Source organism: Lipophrys pholis (genome assembly GCF_963383615.2).
Source record: "Lipophrys pholis genome assembly, chromosome: 15".
Taxonomy (NCBI): Eukaryota; Metazoa; Chordata; class Actinopteri; order Blenniiformes; family Blenniidae; genus Lipophrys; species Lipophrys pholis.
In genome coordinates, this window is record NC_137642.1 from 12,643,317 (window position 1) to 12,662,713 (window position 19,397).

At 43.1% G+C, this 19,397-nt stretch overlaps 1 protein-coding gene across 2 annotated transcripts in view; it reads right to left on the bottom strand.

Moving 5' to 3' along the window:
* Positions 1–4,997: 4,997 nt before the first annotated feature.
* The window catches only part of slit1a (slit homolog 1a), a 94,636-nt gene continuing 80,236 nt past the window's right edge, over positions 4,998–19,397 (bottom strand). Inside the window, exons 22-37 of one of the 2 annotated variants that reach the window (XM_080481267.1) lie at positions 18,532–18,600; positions 18,378–18,449; positions 18,184–18,255; positions 13,835–13,906; positions 12,488–12,651; positions 12,281–12,405; positions 12,107–12,204; positions 11,874–12,013; positions 11,139–11,232; positions 10,876–11,013; positions 10,567–10,795; positions 10,361–10,491; positions 10,100–10,254; positions 8,901–9,189; positions 8,455–8,666; positions 4,998–8,360 (exon numbers count right to left, since the gene is read on the bottom strand). In XM_080481267.1, coding sequence (XP_080337393.1) covers positions 8,122–8,360; positions 8,455–8,666; positions 8,901–9,189; positions 10,100–10,254; positions 10,361–10,491; positions 10,567–10,795; positions 10,876–11,013; positions 11,139–11,232; positions 11,874–12,013; positions 12,107–12,204; positions 12,281–12,405; positions 12,488–12,651; positions 13,835–13,906; positions 18,184–18,255; positions 18,378–18,449; positions 18,532–18,600 — 2,299 coding nt within the window. In that variant the 3' untranslated portion in view covers positions 4,998–8,121. Of the gene's footprint in view, positions 8,361–8,454; positions 8,667–8,900; positions 9,190–10,060; positions 10,255–10,360; positions 10,492–10,566; positions 10,796–10,875; positions 11,014–11,138; positions 11,233–11,873; positions 12,014–12,106; positions 12,205–12,280; positions 12,406–12,487; positions 12,652–13,834; positions 13,907–18,183; positions 18,256–18,377; positions 18,450–18,531; positions 18,601–19,397 lie in introns of both variants that reach the window. The other variant, XM_080481266.1, reaches the window with a different exon arrangement.

Sequence of the window (19,397 nt, forward strand, 5' to 3'; positions counted from 1 at the left end):
CCTGTAAAAAGCAACCCCAAGAGTCAGAAACTGATTGCTAAAGTGCTGGAGCAAGAGGCTAATGCAGTCAAAGGGAAAGACAGAGGAGAGCTTCCTACTACTACTACTACTACTACTCAGACTTTGAATAAGTCGTACTCCTCTGCCAAAGCATGTGCACAGATAAACGAACCCAAGAAGTCTTCTGGAAAATCTAAAAATCCAGCGAGTGCAAGGATCTTGAGGAAATATTCCAATATACGAGAGAAGATGCAGGTTCAGCAAACCACAGTGAGATTGAAGGAGGCCTCGAAAATCAGAAAATCCAAAAGCATTAAGACACTGGACGCTCCAAAGTCCCCCAAAAAGTCCAATGTGAAACAATCTCTGAAAGTACCGAAGTCGCCCCTTACGGTCAACAAACGGATAAAAGAGACGGCGGCAAAAATGGAAAAAAGACAAACGTTGGCTGGAAAAAAATCTGCAAAGTTAACCGCTCACGAGAAACCAGTGAAGACTCCCGGCAGCAGTAAACCTTCAAAATATATGACTAAAAAGGTGCTCCCAAAGAGAAGTTCTCAACGCCTTGGATGTACAAAGATATCCGGAAATGTTCCTACCGAACCATCGAAAAGTAAAGTTGACAAAAAACACACTGAAACGGAGAAACCAGAGGTGGAAAAAAATGCAGTAACTATAGTGAATTCGGCAAAAACGCAAACAAAAGAATCGTCACAAATTCCAGTTGCTGAGCTCAAAGGTACCGAGAAGGCTGCTGAAACGTCCAAGCAGAGCTCGGAGGTCAACGTCCCCACCTCACCTGACCAGGTGCTCACCAGATCCCAGAGAAAAATGGAAGCGGCAGCTCCCGCCAGTAAAAACCCCAGTAACGCCCTGAAGAGGCCCAGAAAGTCCACGATACAGAATGCAACCCCGAAGTCGGCCAAGAAAGCTGACGAACCTGCACAAACCAGGAGGAGGGCATTAAAGCCCGCTGCGAAGAGAAGTCAGGCCGTCTCTTTGCCACGCAGCGCCTCCAAACTGGCAACCAAGAGAGCTCAGGAGCTTCTGGAGACTCCAGCAAAGCGCACTAGAACATCACTGTCGAGATGAAATGAACTGCAGGGAAAGTTCATCTTTATTTGGAGGATTTGCTTTGATGATTTTATCTGGAATTTACTTTAAGGACCAAATATGTCTATTTTGTATGCTCGTCAAACTTTTTCAAGTGATACCTGTTTTAGGAGGTAACCGCATGAAAGGAACAGGAATTGAGATTCATTTATGCTTTTTGAAAAGCTGCCGTGTGAAAATGCAAATATGGCAAACTCTTTACCGAGTATTCGTTTTGTGTTCGGAGACGACCGACGAGTCCTACACACCGTCTAATAGGTGTAGCGGCTTTCTGGCTTTACTGTTTCTGCACTCTGACACGGCTGGAGATAGCAAGAGCCTCGCAAGCTGCATTTTAGAAGTCAGGATAGAAAGCATCGGACATTAATGAAGTCATTGATCCTGCGTTTCTGTTCTGTTCTTTTTTTTTTTTTTTTTTTTTTTTTGTCTCGTTCTGTATATAATTAGAGTTGTAGATGATTGTGTGCCCGGCATTAACTGTCCACAGAGCTCCATGTGAAAAAGATAGCCTTGGATGAAAAGTGTTGCTTACAAACAGGAGGCAGTTTGTATCTCCAGCCTGTCTTCCAATCACAACATTGTGAATATGTAAGCGTTGTGACCAGGTGCCTTATTTATGAAGTGTGATAGAATGTGTCGCTAAATGTGAAAACTCCCGTCTCTTGAGTTGGAGCCACGCTCACTTCCCGGAGAAGCAGTCGGCTGTCTTTGGCTCTGAATAGTGTGCAAACTGTTTCCGTTCCACTTCCTCTTCAAGTCCTTCTGACTAAAGCGTTAATTTTCGGGGATCCACTTTATCTCATACACAGTTTCCGACGCCGGAGCCCACTGCAGCGCTCTCTCTGAACAGTCACTTTTATTTTTGTGCCCAATATCCCAGAGCATTAATATTAAGATATTATTGTAGCTGTTTAGATTTTGACGGGTGTGATTTGTATGCGTCATGACTTTATTTTTGTTTAGTTTGAAGACAGGTTTCATCACTGTACATCTGCAGTCAGTTCACCTGTCACTGCATTTGTTGATTTGTTTTAATGCAAAGACACTTGGAGCCCCTCTGACAGTAATCGTACCCCGGTTTGTATTGAAGAAAAGATCTGAATTGACTGTGGGATCCTGGTTTATGTAACAACAACCGTCATTAAGAACAGCGTCTTTAAAATAACATTTGATTGGTTATGTAGAATGTTGTTTGCATCATTGACACCAGGTATAAATATGGTTCTTCTTCTGGGGTTAGTCCGCTCACATGTCTGAGTTGTACATCCACGTGGGCTACACGTCTTTCTTTTTTTTAATTGTCACTGTCTGGCAGATGTTCTCATAATGTGAAGTTTGTTTACTTCCACAGTAGTAACTTGCATTAGTGTACTATCAAAGTAAAAAAAACAAAAAAAAAAAATACAGTTTTAGCACAGTGTTACCATTTTCTTTTATGACAGTTTGTTTTCCTTCAGTAAATGGAAAACGGGTCCATTATTGTTTTTATTGTTATTTAAGAACTCCACATAGTCTTTTGAATTTAGCAAATCTGCAAACAGCCCACCAAATATCAGACTTGAACATGTGTATCCTTTACAGTTGCTATTTAAAGATTTTGATTTTGTATATTAGAAAGAAAGACCTGCTTTATTTGAGGTAATCCCAAGAATGATGCATCTTTATGTTAAGAACTTTGTATTTTTGCTGGAGCTTATATAAAGATGTTTGAATTATAAATTTGGTGTCTTGGTTTTTATTTACCTTTCTGTTTGTTTTTCTTCCATGCAGCTTTACACGTAGCGCTGATCTCAGTGGACATTGAGAGAAAGACAGACATACACATAAACAGTCTCTGGACTGTCGGAGCAAACTGGAGACAAAACCCCACACATGCACAGGAAGAGCGTATAAACAGAGAGGGCCTGGACTCAAACGTCATCACCCTGGTCGTGAAGTGAGAGTGCTAACCACTAGTCCAGTGGATGCAACACACAGTTAGTTCTTATGCTCCAATGGTGGAAAATAGTCATGTCAAAGAAAATCTTAACTTTGAGTGAATAGAAGCATCAGCAGCAGGACAGATAGTGAGAGTAGTAGAAAATAAAAGGGGAAGATGTTTTACTGATTCTCACGCGCAATCGTAAACAAATACTTATTTAATGAGGGAAAGGATCTGCTTCTTCGGTTTCCAGTTTTGAACGATCCCTCTTAAATAAATGCCCTCCAATGAGACGACAGGGTGAACGGCTGGTTCGAGGAGGAAACCCCTGCTTCACTATCTCATGTCTGCAGGAGGGCAGTACCCAGCGGCCTTCGGCTTTTTGAAACGCTCCTTCCTGTTGCATGAGCTTCTTGATATCAATACAAAGTCTGGGAGCGATGTTGCGTACACAACTTATGAACTTATGTGGTTTGTTCTTGGTCCATCTACCTAGTTGAAAATCTGCCCCCCCCAAAAAAAACAACCAAACATGAAAATTAGGCACAAGTCATTGACTCCTGGGCTATCTCCTTTATACATGCAGCACATTATCTACAGTAGTTAGATCAGTGGAGACACAGAAGACCACACTGTTCTTGGTGAAAAGGAAGGGCACCCAGTGACCCTGCTCCTGAGGAGCAGATTTCACTTTAGGAGGAGAATAGCACTGTGGATGCTGGGAAGATTCCACCACCCTCACCTACACAAGTGTGAGCAGAGCCGGTTCCCGTGGTGAGTATTGAGCGTTGTGCTCATATTTGTATGTGATTTGCATACATGTTTATTCAAGTGCAATAGTGTGAACGCATCGACGGTAATAGCTTCTTTTTCAGACATTCAAAATGTGTCCATCCCAAATGAAGCAGGACAATTCCTGGAAAGGTCAACAGGAAACCTCCAGACGACATGTTGAGCTTTGTCCTTGGAGTTTTGGACAAACGTACATGCATTGAGAAAGTTTGTCGTCACGCGATATGATACACACACAAAAAAAAAAGCAGATTTGATTTCCCTCTTGGAGCTCAACACCGTCTGGTCCTCTTTGTCAGATAGCTCAAAGTTTTAGTTGGTCAAATGTCGTCACAATTGTTGACAATTGAGCCCAACATTAACAGTGTGCCGTTTTCCACTTGCAATAACATATGTGTTCCAAGAACAATTTGTGTTTGGAGATTTAATTTCCATGAACATTAATTACTTAAAGAAAAATGTGATTTCATTTTCTCCATCTTGGCAGAGCTTGTATCATACAAACCTTTACTATTAAGACAGACTTGAGATTATTTAAAATAAACACCAGTTGACAAAATGTTGGAGGTTATTTAATAAACTACAAATCCTAGTTTCCACAAAAAAAAAAAAAAAAAAAAGGCAATCAGAGTCCTACTGATGAAAAGAACCATCGTACACAACAATATATCAGAACATATTTTCACCTTAATATTTCTTGATGAAAGTCATTATGAATGGATGAAATGAGTCATAATATTAAGAATTTATTGAAATGAAGTTTTCCTTCTTGACATTTAAATATTTAATATTGGTTTTTTTCAATGACATTTTGACTTTTATTAATATTTTATATCTATATATATATATATTCTCTTTGTTCTTTACTTTTCTTTTTTCCATTCTTTCATGTTAGTCTTGTATTTTTTGTATTTGTATTGTATTTTCTTTCTTCTATTTTTGATATTCAAAATTCATACACATTTGACTTTCACATTATTCACGTCACACAGTCTTTTTACTTAATTTTAACGTTTTAAATTTTGTCTTTACATGTTGCATTGTGATTTACTTTTTCACATTGCGAACTTGAATTGAAATCCAGAATCAACACACTTTTCCTTTTTGTTTTCTTTTGTCATCATTTTATCAATATGACTTTTTAAAAAAGGACAGAGGCATCTTTAAAAGCACACACATTTAAGTTTAATTAATGAAAAGAGTGGAGGTTTGGTAAACATTTTGTCGGTGGCACTACATACATTCAGCATTATTGAGTTTTCAGTTCAACCCCACCATCGGTCCGGTAACGTAAAATCGAACAGACAGAACCCAACTGGGAATATTTCTTAAGTTTTTGCACCATTTCAATACAACAGAGACATTGTGTTGTTCACAATAACATTTATGTATATAGTCCATAGGATGGAAGAATCTGTGTTTCTTGCCGCGTGACCAGACAACTTAATTTACATCTCAATATAGCACAAGCACCACTAAGATGTCTACCAGGATGTTGAGATGCACCCGTCCAGTACGGACCGGTGCGGAGGGAGGGAAGGAGGACATAAAAAGAAAGTCACATTCGACTAAATATGCACCTTTACGAGGCGCACAGCTTAAGCATTACAGTGACGGTTCATCGGTATCCTTGAACAGATCTTGAATGTTATTGCACACCACTGGGATCACATCAACAGCATGTAAAACAAAGTTAACATGGGTAGCAATATGGACAGGAGCTCCGTGATGTGACGTTGTCGCCGGCTGAGATCTGCGTTTGCAGCCTTTCACACTATAAAGAGACTTTGAACATTTAGATCAGCAAAATGGATAAATATAGTCCCAGTCTGCAGGGGGAACAGAGCCTCACACCATCCCGATGCATTTTCTCCTATTCAAACCGGGTGTGATTTTCTATATCTTACAATGGAAACTAAATAACAGCTAAAAGTTACCACTTCATGAATAAGCATAGGTCATATTTATCTATACACATTTATACATTCAGGTATGACTGTTCACTGTAAATTGGCACCATTTCTTTTTCTTCTTCTTTTTTTTTTTTGTACGGACAGTCAGAACTGACAGGCATCGTAAAATGTCCAGACCTTGTTTGGAATCTGTCAGCAGCAGGCATGTAATGCTTCACACAGTCGCCCATTTAAAGGAGATCGAGGATGATTATACCTTTCAACATGTCCACAGAGGCAACTTCATCCTGATTCTTGTGGCTTGACAGCAGCTTATGATCAGTTGAGCTTGACTTTTTTTTTCTCTCACTCGGTTGAAATAAAAAAAAGAGAGAAAAAAAACCCCAGAAAAAAAAGACAATCACCTTTCTAAAGATGGCAGATCTCTATAATGGTGGAAATGATTGATGCGCCCGAGCACTTCCAACACAAGGAAAACAACCCGAAGCCTTTGAGTGTGCTTGTGTGGGGGATTTTTATTCTTCGCTCCGTCCTCTCCACCACATGCAGAATATGAGGAATGTCTGAGCAAGAGAAGGGAAACACTGTCATCAGCGATCGACGTTTCAAATACCGGTACCCTTTTTGCTATTTTTTTTAATGAGTTATTCAAAATCTTTTTCCTGCTTTTGAAAACATCCTACTGCCAGTAAGAATAATGTTTTTTTTTCTCCATTTCCTACAGGAAAACTGCTTTTAGATCAAATAAATAAAAACAAGCACAGACTCTTATGAATAAGATGTGATATTCACATGGAAGACAACATATACAATAATAAACATATTTCTAGACCAATACTGCCTCTTATGCAGCAAGGCCGACCGGCTGCTGCATTTTGTTTTTTTGGCCAATTGATTCATGAATTAACCTTGTGGGAGCACGTAATATCAACAAATCAAAACACCTACAGAACCAAATGAATGCTTCTCCATCCCTCCCAAACATTTCAGAAACGGACTCTTTAACATAGAAAAATACTATACCAAAACGAAATACAAATATATATATATATTAGAATCTGTTAGGCATTTCTATATAAAGGGTTGAAGGGGAAGGTCAGGGCTGCTAAAGGAGTTAGGTTACATCATGAGACAAAATATAACGAAACAAAAATATCAATATGAAAAAAAAATAAAAATTGGACCGAACAAAACAAAATCCAGAAGATGATTCTGCCACCTTTTGTTTTATAACAACATTTATACTGATTTTAAGAACTTCTATTTGTCTGCAAACTCTTCTCCACACATGCAACGGCACAAGTTTAATACTGCAGGCATTGAAGGGAGCCCGGCGGGGTTACGCCAATCAGCCTAACCCTGAGGCGATACATGCTGCTGGGGGGGAGGGGGGCAGGGGGCGCCGGTGAGAGCCGCTGAGCGTCACCAGCACCAGACTGGTTTGCCCGTTCCCCCACGAGCCCGCTCGCCTTGTGTGGATGAATGTTTGCCATGCATGTGTGATCATGTACTTCAGAGAGGTGTGTGACTGCCGCCTCAGTGCTGCCAGTCAGTGCAGTCTCTTATCTTTTATGGAGTTTCTATGTTACAGTAGCTCACAGCCAAGCAGCTGCGAAACCAGGCCACCTCGCCTCCAAGCCGCCACATCTGCACCAGATTATGTGCCACTCTCGCCCTATGTTTCCTCTCTCTCTTTGTTCGCCTCTACATGTGCATGAGTGGATGGATGACTGTATCCTGGCAGAGACGTTGATACACCAAACCAACCACGACTTCAACTCAACCCAAACCATATCGAGCTCAGTCCAGGTAAACCCAGCCAAGCTCAACTCAAGATAGCTTTGCCAAGTCAAACGGTCCAGCTCTCCCCTCGTGTCCATCTGGGTCTCCTTTTTTTTCCCCATTTTTTTTTTGAACTTCTTCTTCTTCTGCTATCCTTCTCCAGCTTTCATCCCACTGTCCTCATTGCCTCCACGAAATCGGAGATGGTAGATGGCGGCATGTCTGTCAGAGGCCTTGCAGATGGATGGGGAATTCACACTGGGTAATTTAGGTTGGAGGGATACTTCGTCCTGAACAAATTCTCTGGACTCCTTGGAACAATGTTGCAGATGGTTTTGTTGCTGTTGTTGTCTCTTCTACATTGTTGCTCATGATGTTGGTTTCTCTGTGCTACTGTAGGTCACACACCCTTGGAAGGGGAGGAAATGTCCTATTTTACAAACATTGTTGTCCATAATATATAGATAGAGGTTTTATATATATTCATTATAATCTCTCTCTCTTTCTTTCCCTCCTTTGCTTCCCTCTTCCTTCCTTCCCTCTTTCCTTTCGTTCCATCTTCTGCTCGGCAGCAGCAGTGGGTAATGTGAGCGAGCGGCGCTACATGCAGCCCACGCAGCCACACTTGATGGTCTTTTCCACCTCCTCACTGAAGGAGGTGCCATCGCTGCACTCGAAGGTGTATTTCCGGCGTTTCATTCTCTGGCTGGCGCAGCAGGCCCCGGTGTCGCACACCCCGGTGCACTCCACCCAAGAGACCATGCGTGTCGTCTGGCAGATTGCATAGCCTCGCTGGACCTGGTAGAAGTCTCGCATGGGATCCCCTCGGCACTCAGATTCTTAACAAAAAAAAAAAAAAAAAAGGTTTTGGTAAAATTGAATATCACTGTTTCGAAACGGTATTTTCGGAGAATACTGAGAGAGCAAACCAACCTGCGTCGCACAGTTCCCCAGTGTAACCACTTTCACAGTGGCAGTAAGCGTCTCCCGTGTCGGAGATCTGGCAGCGACCGTGTTTGCAGGACAGCCTACGGCACGGGTTAAACAGCTCCCCCTGTTGGTTACACAGGGCACCGCGGTAACCTTCCACACACTCACAGCGGTAAGACTGGGCGTCCAGTGGGATGCATTTTCCATGGACACATCTGGTGAGAGACGCAAAAACCTCAATCAACATTTTAAGCTCGCAAGGGAAATACACGTTTGTCACATAAAAGACAGAAAGCCTCTGCTGTCCAGTCGCATAATTTGTCTGCCACCAGATGGCGTAGTGAGTCTGTTAACTAATATTCTTATAACAGCCAACATCTAGAGATAAGAATGAAATTAAACATATTGTTCCTCAAGTACAATGAGCTTTTCCCCATTTCCAAACCTACTTGCTGCCCTGGCAGGGGTTAGCAGAAGGCTGGTCACAGTGCGGCCCGCTCCAGCCCGGCTGGCAGTGGCACACCGGTCCCTGGGCTCCGTCAGGCTGGCAGATGCCGTGTAAGCAGTAAATCTTCTTGCAGGGCTCGCAGCCCGGCACCACGCCAGGCTTCATCTGGGTCTTAGTGAAGTCCTGCAGCTCGTTGTTGATGTACAGGTTCTGGATGCAGCCGTGGAAACTGGAACCGTTCTGGATCTGCCAAAGTCGGAAGGGGCCAGAGTGCACATCCACCGGCATGCCTGGAGGAGGAGCCAGAAAAGATGCGTTAATCTATGTGAAGATGCCTGAGCTGGGCCACGAACAAACAACTAACACGGGGCTGGTATGAGAATAATGGAAAAGACCATTTTCAAACATGTGGGTCCCATTGGTACATTTAGATTTGATCATTTTAATGTATGACTAGTTATTTGCCTGTGCACCAACAAGACACATCATTTTTGAAAAAGAAGACAGCAGGAGGGAGAGACGGTATGGAGGACGTATCTTTTAGTGTTATCCCAACCAAATACAGAACAGCACGACATTACACTTCACAGCAAAGAAACAAACTGCAAACATTATATGCCACTGCGAAACAAATCCCATGTAAACCCGAACTTTGGGCCGGTGTGGCTTCAAAGATGAGTCGGGGTTTTGTTTCCCTATTTATCACCTACATTTTCAAAAGTGGCTAAATTACACATGAAAGTCATGACGATACATGCAAACACGAACAAGAGAAGTGAGGACTGTGTCTGCCAGTTTCTATGTTACTACCACTAGATGGTGCAATTTACAAATGTAAAAACAAAACCCCAATGGGGATTTCAAAATAAGATCCAGCGTTTTTGAGAGGTTTGCTTTTTAAGATCTGTTTTCTCTTTTACAAATGTGTGCTTATAGCATATTGATACAGCTATGTCTCCTTTTGTCCTGTGAGTTGATTGGTATCTCCTCGCAAACACAGTCACGACAGAAGGTGAGCTGATGGTATGTGAAGAGGACAGGAGGACGGGGTTTGGGTGGAGGTAGGACGGGGATGAAGAGGCGGATAGGGGTGTGGTTGCGGTGGTAACAAAGCGAGGGGGGAGGGGAGGTGATTGACAGTAGTGTAGTAGTTAAGAGTGCCTGCAGAGGAGGGAGGTGTGTTCTGGAGAGGGCCCCTACCCCCCACATATAGTGGAGCCTCCCCGTTGAGGGGCCGCACTGCCCCAAAGCTGTCCATTGTGGTAGGGAGACCCCCGTCAATAGACAGGTTCACCATCTGGTCAAAGGTCACCAACTCCACTGTGTGGAACTGACCATCGTTGATAGTCTCAGTGCTGACGAAGCAAAAGACAAATTGGACAATGAATTAAGTCGCTGTGACTGGAAAAGGAAAATCAGTGTACTAGTTATGTGAGGGTAATTCTGTCCAAGTCGTTTTACCTGTATATAGCGTGACCTGGCTGGCTGCCGGGGTCATAACTGACTTTGACATGACCTTGGTAGAGCTCTACTGCAATATGATCATTGTCTCCATTATACAGCAGGATTCCGTTGTCCTCGGCTGTTGACACCTACGGAAACAATATTTTGTGTTTCAACATTTGAGAAGTGTGCTCTCCACACACATGAAGTGACCCGGTAAATACCTGCAGAGTGATGTTTGCCTGAGGCCAGTTCTTCAGGTCAGAAAGCAATAAGTAGGAGTCTCTATCAACAAAGTTGACGCTGACCAGCTTCTCGCAGCGTGGCCCCCCAAACTCTGGAGGACACTGGCAGAGCGCGTGTCCACCTCGCTCCACACAGGGGGCATTGTTCTGGCAGTCAGCCAGCTCACAGAGGGACAGTGGAGATGGGGGAACCTCACACAGTTGACCACTACAGAGAGAGAGGAGTGATTGTATTGACACCAAGGCAGCTCATCTGGCGATATAATGCGAAGTGTGTGCTCTCCTCACTTGTATCCTTCAGGACAGATGCAGGAATACCCATTCAGCTCATCAATACACTGAGCCCCGTTCTGACAGCGATGCTCCTCACAGTCATTGTAGTCTACACTGCAGTCATCGCCAACGTAACCAGGAGAGCACACACACCTGCAACATCCCGACACATCACTGAATTCAGTTTGAGCACAAAGAAATCCACTCCCCGATCCGCATAAAAAAAAATCTGTGTTTCTCCTTTCTGTATTCCTCAGTGTTTCACAGTGAAATCTTACTTGGGTCCAGTGGAGGTGATGAGGCAGGTAGACTGATGTTGGCAGGGGCTTCGTCCAGGCGCACACACGTCTTCCATTTCTTCACACATTTCCCCTACGCATAGAAACAACCATTAAAACGACAGCCACACAATACAGGGCAAAGTGAAGAATAGGAAAGAAATGAGCCCTGTGCTCAGATATTATTCTTGGATGGTCACATTTATTTTGTAATCTAAACTACGTAGCCATGTCAAGCTCTATTTGTTTTACATTATCAAACATTGTAAATAAAATTTGAAGTGAAGAAAAAGTAAAGATCTGTTTTCCATAAATACTCAATTCCTCTTGACACAAAATTTATAACAAAGTAGATCTCATGACATAAAAACTAGACACTTTGGCTTTGATTATTTTGAAAATGAAGTCGGTTTGAACTTAGCAAGGAAAGGAAAAGCCTGTAACCATATTTCTTTCAAGAGAAAAAGTCATGTCTTGTTAACCTCCAGACTGTGCTCACTTTATTTGTTTTGGATATTATTACAAAAGCGGTGCAAGTATAAACTTTTCGAAGAAATTCATGGCCAATTTTTGAAAGCAAGATATGTCAACATTAGCTCTCCGTGTTTCAACAAATCTAGACTGCTGATTTAAAAACAATGGTCTGATTGTAAGGTGAGAGCGCTAACCGCTACACCAGAGGTTATTAATGCAGTGCAGGTGCTTGTTAAATTGAACTGCCTTTTGCACACTGACCTGTGTAGTAGGGGGGACAAAAACAAGTGTAGTTGTTGACTCCATCAATGCAGGTTGCTCCATTCTCGCAGTCGTTGTCTTCACAGTCGTCAGTGTTGATTTGGCACGTTGGGCCCTCAAAGCCCAGCGGACACATACAACTGTGAAAAAAAAAAAAAAAAACGTTCTAGTTTAGGCAGAGTTGAGAAGGATTTTTGTTTTGTCGTGTTTATTTCAGAGCAGGTTGTCCTCACCTATATTCTCCCTCTACGTCCTCGTTCAATTGGCAGGTTCCTCCGTTGGCACAGGGGCTGCTCACGCAGGCGTTCAGACCCGTCTCACAATTCTTCCCCTGAGACACAGAGCGTGGTCAGTTCTCTACCTGCGTTGTTAAACAAAAGTAGGTGGAGGGATTATTACATTCTTACCTTGAATCCTGAAGGACAGCTGCACCTGTAGATCTCCACCAGGTCGCTGTGACACACGCCTTGGTTTAGACAGGGGCCGGACAGACAGGGGTTACACTTGGCCAGCACTGCAGTGTCCATTTCACCTGGGGAAATGCCGAAAACGACGGGAATTATTTCACACACTTGCACTTCTTCAGAACATTTATGCATCCACCACCAACTTACCTGTGCAATCAAACTTCTTTGCCGGCGTGGTGAGGAGCAGCTTGCCCTCCATGCCCTGAGGGCCAGCGCAGCGTGCGATGCCGGGCTCTTTGTATCCGGTCTTCACCCAGTCAGACAGCCAGCGCAGGTGACAGTCACAGTGCAAGGGGTTGGCACCAATGGCTCTGAAAATACAGACAACATCAGTCAGTTACTGACCTGATGGTTCAGGATGGCTGCACAGTGTTGTTGTGGTTAGCAGGCACGTCTTGGAATCAAAAAACATGATAAGTAATTAAATTGTTTCAGGTGTGTGTCGATGGTCGATTAAAGTGGATACAGACTAAGGATGGACTGTTATTACACTTGACCACCAGCAGGTGTCTCTACATCCTCACATGAAAAAACTGAAAAATCCAACTTAGTTGACTAAACAAATAAATCTCTACTTCTTTGAGAATAAAGCGGCTTTAAAAGTTAAGCGCTCAATGCCACTTTGTGCCATACATCATCTGGAGGTGGGCTTCTCAATTATAGGCGGAGGTGTGAACAGAAGGCACCCTTAACCACTTCTGTCATGGTGGTCGTGAATCAATGCGGCTCTGTCCTCCTGCTGGATGCACAAACACTCCTGAATCGATGCTGTTCCATTACAGCGGAACACAGGCTCATCTTTCAGGCCGGGGCCAATAGCTGACACCTGACATCTGCTAACATGAAAGCCACTTGACTGTGACTGCGGATCAATGGCTCCCCTCCGTCCCTCGCTTCAGGCCCGCTCTTATGCAGCCTCCACTCTCCACAACATGTCTTTGTTTAGCTCCCTCTGTCCTTCCCTTATTTTTTTTTCTTCCCCTCCATGGCCTTGACATTGATAGGTCTATTGATCAGTGACTGCCAGAGGATGATGTGAATATCTGGAGCTGGATTGATAGCAGACGGTCGACTTGCAAAGACACTTTTGTTTAGTTTCGCGCAGGTCGGCAAAGCCCAATGCCGAGCCACATGATGGGTGCACACCGCTCACACAAAATTACAGACATAAATAAACACGCACTAAAGTCTGCAGACCGTGGAGAATCTGTGTGTGTGTGTGTGTGTGTGTGTGTGTGTATGCTGGTGTTTGAAAGATGTCAAAGCGTGATGAGACAGTGAAGGGGTCTGTGTGTTGCCTCCACCACAGAACTGAGCTTGATTTAAGGAGGGTTTGGCTGATGGGAAGCCTTCAGAAGAGGACAACAGACCGGCCAGTGTGAGCAACCTTTAGCTGACTGACCAGAACCTCAAAGCACCTGGAGGAGGTGTGTGTGTGTGTGTGGGCCAACATGTGGCCGTGCACTTCATTCACAGGCGTGTGTCACTACTTACAAATGGGAAAGGGATGCCACGTCATTGAAGATGCCATCAGGAAGCTCTGAGATCTCATTTCCATGAAGAGACCTGAAAGGTCACAGAGAAAAAAAAAAACCCACAATGAAAATGTTTCAAGAATGAATAAAAAACTCACCTACCCGCAGAGGTGGAAAGTGCCCTGACAATTTGTATTAAATTAGAACTACAGTTACTTTATTGCTATAACTACACCCAAATACGAGTAAAAGCACTGTAATTAGAAGGGGACTTAAGTAGAAGTGCATAGTATTTTCACTGAAACTACTTCAAATTTCAGGTTCTCACTTAAATGCACTGGCAACAGGACAGGAGGTGCTTTATAAGAAATGATCGATGGAATTTACCCGCATGAAAAATCAATGTTCAAAACAACTTTCTCAGACAAACATCTTGTTTGATAAATAAATGTTGATATAAAGCAGCAAATTTCTCAGTGAAACAAATAAATTATCAAAATGCCGACAAGAAGAATGAATGATCTAAATTGTGAGTGTATGCAGCCGCATATGACTTAAAAAGTCGATTGCACATCTTAAATTGTTCTTTATACCATTTTTATCACACTGTGTTTCCATACTGAGTAAAACAACATATGTATAACAGTAGTGTAAAAATGTGAGTATTTGTAAGTTAATACTTTGTTTCTGTGAAGGATAAGTGTGGGTCAGAGACCAAGTTTCTTCATAAACCACTAACTGGTCAACTGACAGAAAACAAAGGATCAAATTCTTTGATTCTTGAGTGCAAAAATAGGTTTTTCTTCAAATGGTAAAAACATTGGTGGCAGCAGTTTACTATCCTGTGAAGATTAGTAATAGTTTAACATGTAGAGGCTGGTTGGGGATTATATAATAACCATAGGTGAGATTGTGTGTGACTGGTCATTTGTCCACGCTGTTCACCACAGTGGCCCATAGACTTTAGTTTGCACTGTGGTGGTTTCTGCAGAAGATGCTAATATATCAGCTGGCTGCACTGGTATTGTTATTTGTTTGCATTTTTCTGTTGTATAAGTCTTTTTTTTTTTTAATGATTTTTATGCACAGATAAAACAACTGATTATGAAAAAGTGTACAAAGTACTAAAAACTGAAATGTGATTAAAACAAAAGCTGGTTAATCTTTATGCAGTGGGCAAAGATCTGAAGCTCTATGAGTCTGGAAAAGACCGGTGTCGGGTTTCTATGTATGTCTGGCTGGCAGGGCCAACAAGGGCACATTGAGGAGGGTGAAATAACTGCTCCTTATTCAAGGTAGTGAAAATCAGCGCTATAATCATCAGTGTTTTTATGTACACACTGTAGGTAATGTTTGTGTATTTATTGTTATTTTCTTTATTGTCTCGCTACTTTCTGCAGTGACAAGCCGACATGGCTTAATGGCTGAATGATTGATGGCTGCCGTAATCTGTCAGGTCATTACCACCTCAAACTCTCAGCTGACCGCGAGCTAATGTTGCCGGAGCTCCAGTCCACAGTAATGATACGTGACATGTCCGCTCTGCACGCCTGGATAAAGGCATAAACAGACTTTGAAACTGAATTTCCCCGGCCTCGTTTGATCAAACAATTACTGCAAAGCTGCACAGGAGGATGAGAGAAGGATGCAGGAGAGGCAAGTTGGTCAGTGTGAGAGGACTGGAGGGAAAACACACCGCGTGAGCCATGTGAGACACTACGCTAATTGGCCCGTGTGCTGTGGAGAAGGCTTATTAGCGTAGAGTAGGTGGGATGTGGTATTTGAAGGATGCTGAGGGCGTGAAGCCAGCAGCGGCGTGCCAGCCAGGCCAAGATCTCCTGAGAGAAAAGGAGCCAGGGAGTCTCCAGGAGGAAACCTGATCTACTCTCCTGAAAACATTCTCGCTGCCTGTTTTCTCCGGCTGTGTGTAATTACGTCAGTCCATACAGCCGATGCCAACTCATCTTTGGCTTGGCACAGTTTTCACCATTGATTGATCGATAAAATGATGATTTGTGACTTTCACAGAGAATTGTTCACCTGCAACTAGTTATTGATGTTTGATGCTGGCAAAGGTCCTTTAAGCATCACGTGGTGACTTCAGCTCTGTAGCTCCCGGAGATGGTGACTGCCTTGCTTAAAAGCTTTTTTTTATCTTTATTATAATTTTTTTTTTTTTAATTCCCTTATCGCTTTCTTTCATATCTTCCCCCACAGGTTGCCACTCAAACCTTCACGGGCCACGCCCTGGCACCGTCTCTGCTAACTCAACTCACACCTAATACCCAGCAGGCCAATTAGCAGCTTATTATTTCGCGGCTCAAACCACAACCAACGCATACACACACAAACACACACACACACTCACACACGTACAATCGTACCAGCTTCAGACCCCTGGTCTGTTTGAAGAACTGAGCGTTAATGATTCTTCCCCTCTTTACTGCTGTGTAAAGCCAAAGGTGCAGCTTTATTAAAGCTTTGGCACCTCGGTGTGTGCGAGCAAACGCACGGCAGCGTCCCGCTCGAATCCGTTTTTTGGCGTCTCGCTGTGGTTTTTGGTGAAGCTTCAAACTTTGAACTCTGAACCCTTTGTGGAGTCTTAAAGTTGCGGCTATTAAATGAAGCACATTGTCGCCTTACTTCGTGAGGGGGGTAAAAAAAACCAAAAAAAAACCCGCGCCATGGCACCAATTGACATTTAATGGGAGGCTTATGATTGATCACACCAGTAGTAAAGACATCAAAGTTTTCTGCTCCATTTGGACTCACGTCTGACTGAGACAATAAGGTAGTCCAGACAGTGTGTGTGTGTGTGCGCTTGTATATACTTCAGAGCCTGCAGGGCGTGTGTGGTTGCACCAAGGGGAGGGGGAGGGCCTCACATGGCGCCTGAGTACACTTGCACTGGGAACACTTTAGAAGTGAAGGTGGCGTGAATGAGTAAGAGCAGAAATAACGGACGTTGCTTCATTAGAGATCAAAGCAGCGCGCCTGGACTAGTAAGGCAGCATCAGCTAATGACGGCCGAGCTTCACTCTCATTCCACGCTAAAAGGACTTTTACGCTTTTGTGTCTCATAATGATCGGGGGCTTTAGCCGAATCGCGCCGTTAAAAAGAGGCTTTGTTGAAGCTTTGTTGTCAGTAATAAAAAGTGTGCCTGCTACGAGCACACATGGATGGCTGATTATTTGACTCCCACACACATACCAACAGGCCATGAGCCAGCAGATGACAAACATGTAGACTGCGTACGCAGCCATTGACGCAAGATCGGACAAACAAGACGCATGCACAATAGCATTAAGAAGCGCTGCTGGGCCTGGTCTCACTTTCTGTACATTTGAGTTAAAGTGCGAGACATCCGGCTGCCGTATCTCTGGATACAGTTCCACAGGCTGCTTTCATTTCGTCATCTCTATGTCGAATGCATTTACATTCTACACCTCCGCTATTTAGCAGGCCGACGCTTCAACACGGAGCCCGTGGTCAGTGAGACTGCACAATCAGGGACTTCATAACTTCATAAAAAGCCCAGAGGCAGAATCAAAACCATTACGGTTAGCGGGGAAAACATTCTCTGGTAATCAGTGTCAGAGTGATTTTGTACAGTGGGTTTTTAGGGGTCTGTAAGCTTGGCTCCGATGGTGGAGTGGTGATGAGTTCGGGACGCCTGGAGGTGAACAGGCAAACTGGGCAGATGCCTGAAGAGGAACTGTGGCAACAAGAAGGAGCTGGAACAACTCTGCCCCCCCCCAACACACACAGCAGTTTAAACTGAGAAAATAGGTCGGAGTAAGTGTGTGTGTGTGTGTGTGTGTGTGTGTGTGTGTGTGTGTGTGTGTGTGTGTGTGTGTGTGTGTGTGTGTGTGTGTGTGTGTGTGTGTGTGTGTGCGTGCGTGCGTGTGTGTGCGTGTGACGTGTGCTTCTTCAGAAGAAGCTGTCATAACTGTTTCGAGTGTGTTTCAGGACTCTGGAGTCAATCAAACATTCTCAGCATCTGCCGCAGCATCTCTGTCGTCTGTCAGCAGCAAAAATATCCTCCTTAATAACTCATTACAGCTAAAAATGAGTCCTCTCATGTTTTAGCACTCCCCTTTCTAAATAACTTCCATTATGTCCTGTGAAGTTGCTGTTTTCCAGTGTTGTCTTGAAATTAGGTGACACCCAAAAAAAACAAACAAAAAAACTATTTCAAACATTGGATCTGCGTGAAACACAACGTGGGAAGATACATTGGGCATTAAAAATAGGCCGTTACAGAATGAGTCTTCGGCCAGCATAATAAAGTGAATCCACTTTTATGCTATTTTAATGGTGTTCATATACAATAAAAACATGCATTTAACATGTAAAAATAAACTCACAGCAGCCGTAGTGAATGCAGTCCACTGAAAGCCATTTTGGGGATGCAACGCAGGGAGTTGTAGCTCAGGATTCTGCAATATTGAAATAATTACATATGTATGTACACACAATTCAGCTGTTTCAATCCTACAGTCAGCATGAGAATGAAATACATTTTTTTTTTACGAGACTTCTGAGGCTATTTTGGACTTACAATGTGGTGAGCTGGCTCATGTTCGCAAAGGACGAATTGGTCAGAGAGTTAATCTTGTTGTTGCTCAGGTCTCTGGAAGGAAATGTAATGAAGCACACGTTCACTCTGCTGATGTGCACAGTGTGACCGACGAGGTGGAGAGAAAGAAACTTACACCAGCTGGAGGTACTTGAAGGTCGACAGCTCCTTTGGCACAATGCTGAACTGGTTTCCATCCAGATACCTGAATCAAGAGACACAAAGTACAACATTGAATAACCATGATAACGTGGGGATTCTGAAATAGTCTACACATTAAAATATCTTCAACCAATGTTCTGTGGTTAAAAGACAAGTTTGATACTGTGGAAGCTTGTTTTAAGTGACTAAAACTTCACTGTGGCCTGTGCTGGGATTCGTGTATTGTTTTTTTCCAAAAGGATAAAACCACTTGCAGAGCTTAAAACAGCTCCTTAAATCAATAAATCAGTGGTTTTCATGTTGTAAAGCCAACCCCCCTGCTTGGAAGCTTCAGAGGGGACAACTGCAGGAGATCAGGGAGATTTACTTTTACCTAGTACAATTGTTTTCTTTTACTTGTACAGAAAATAATTCAAAAAAAAAAAATAAAAGAAGAGAGGAGTCAGAATCTTCTACATTGAAATGATAAGATGAGCTTTACAGAAAAATCGGAACACTGACGAGACACAGGATTTAAGAATGCATTATTTCATTGTAATTCTTTTAACACAAAAAAATTGAATATGCTGAATGCTCCCACCCACTCATCCTCAATTCCCACTTTAGCAGAGTAAAAGTGGGTATAGTGGGATTGGCTGCTCTATATGGCAGCCAATCCATTCTCAATGCAGTTCAAATGCTTTTGTTCTGAAACTTGCTTTTTGTTTCTTGTCTTGTGCCCAGAAATCAGTGGGAGCAAATATCCAAAACACATTCCGAAGCACTCCCGTCTCAATAATTGCGATATTATATCATAAAATGTCAATGATGCAAAATTGTCAAAGCCCTTTTTAAAATGAC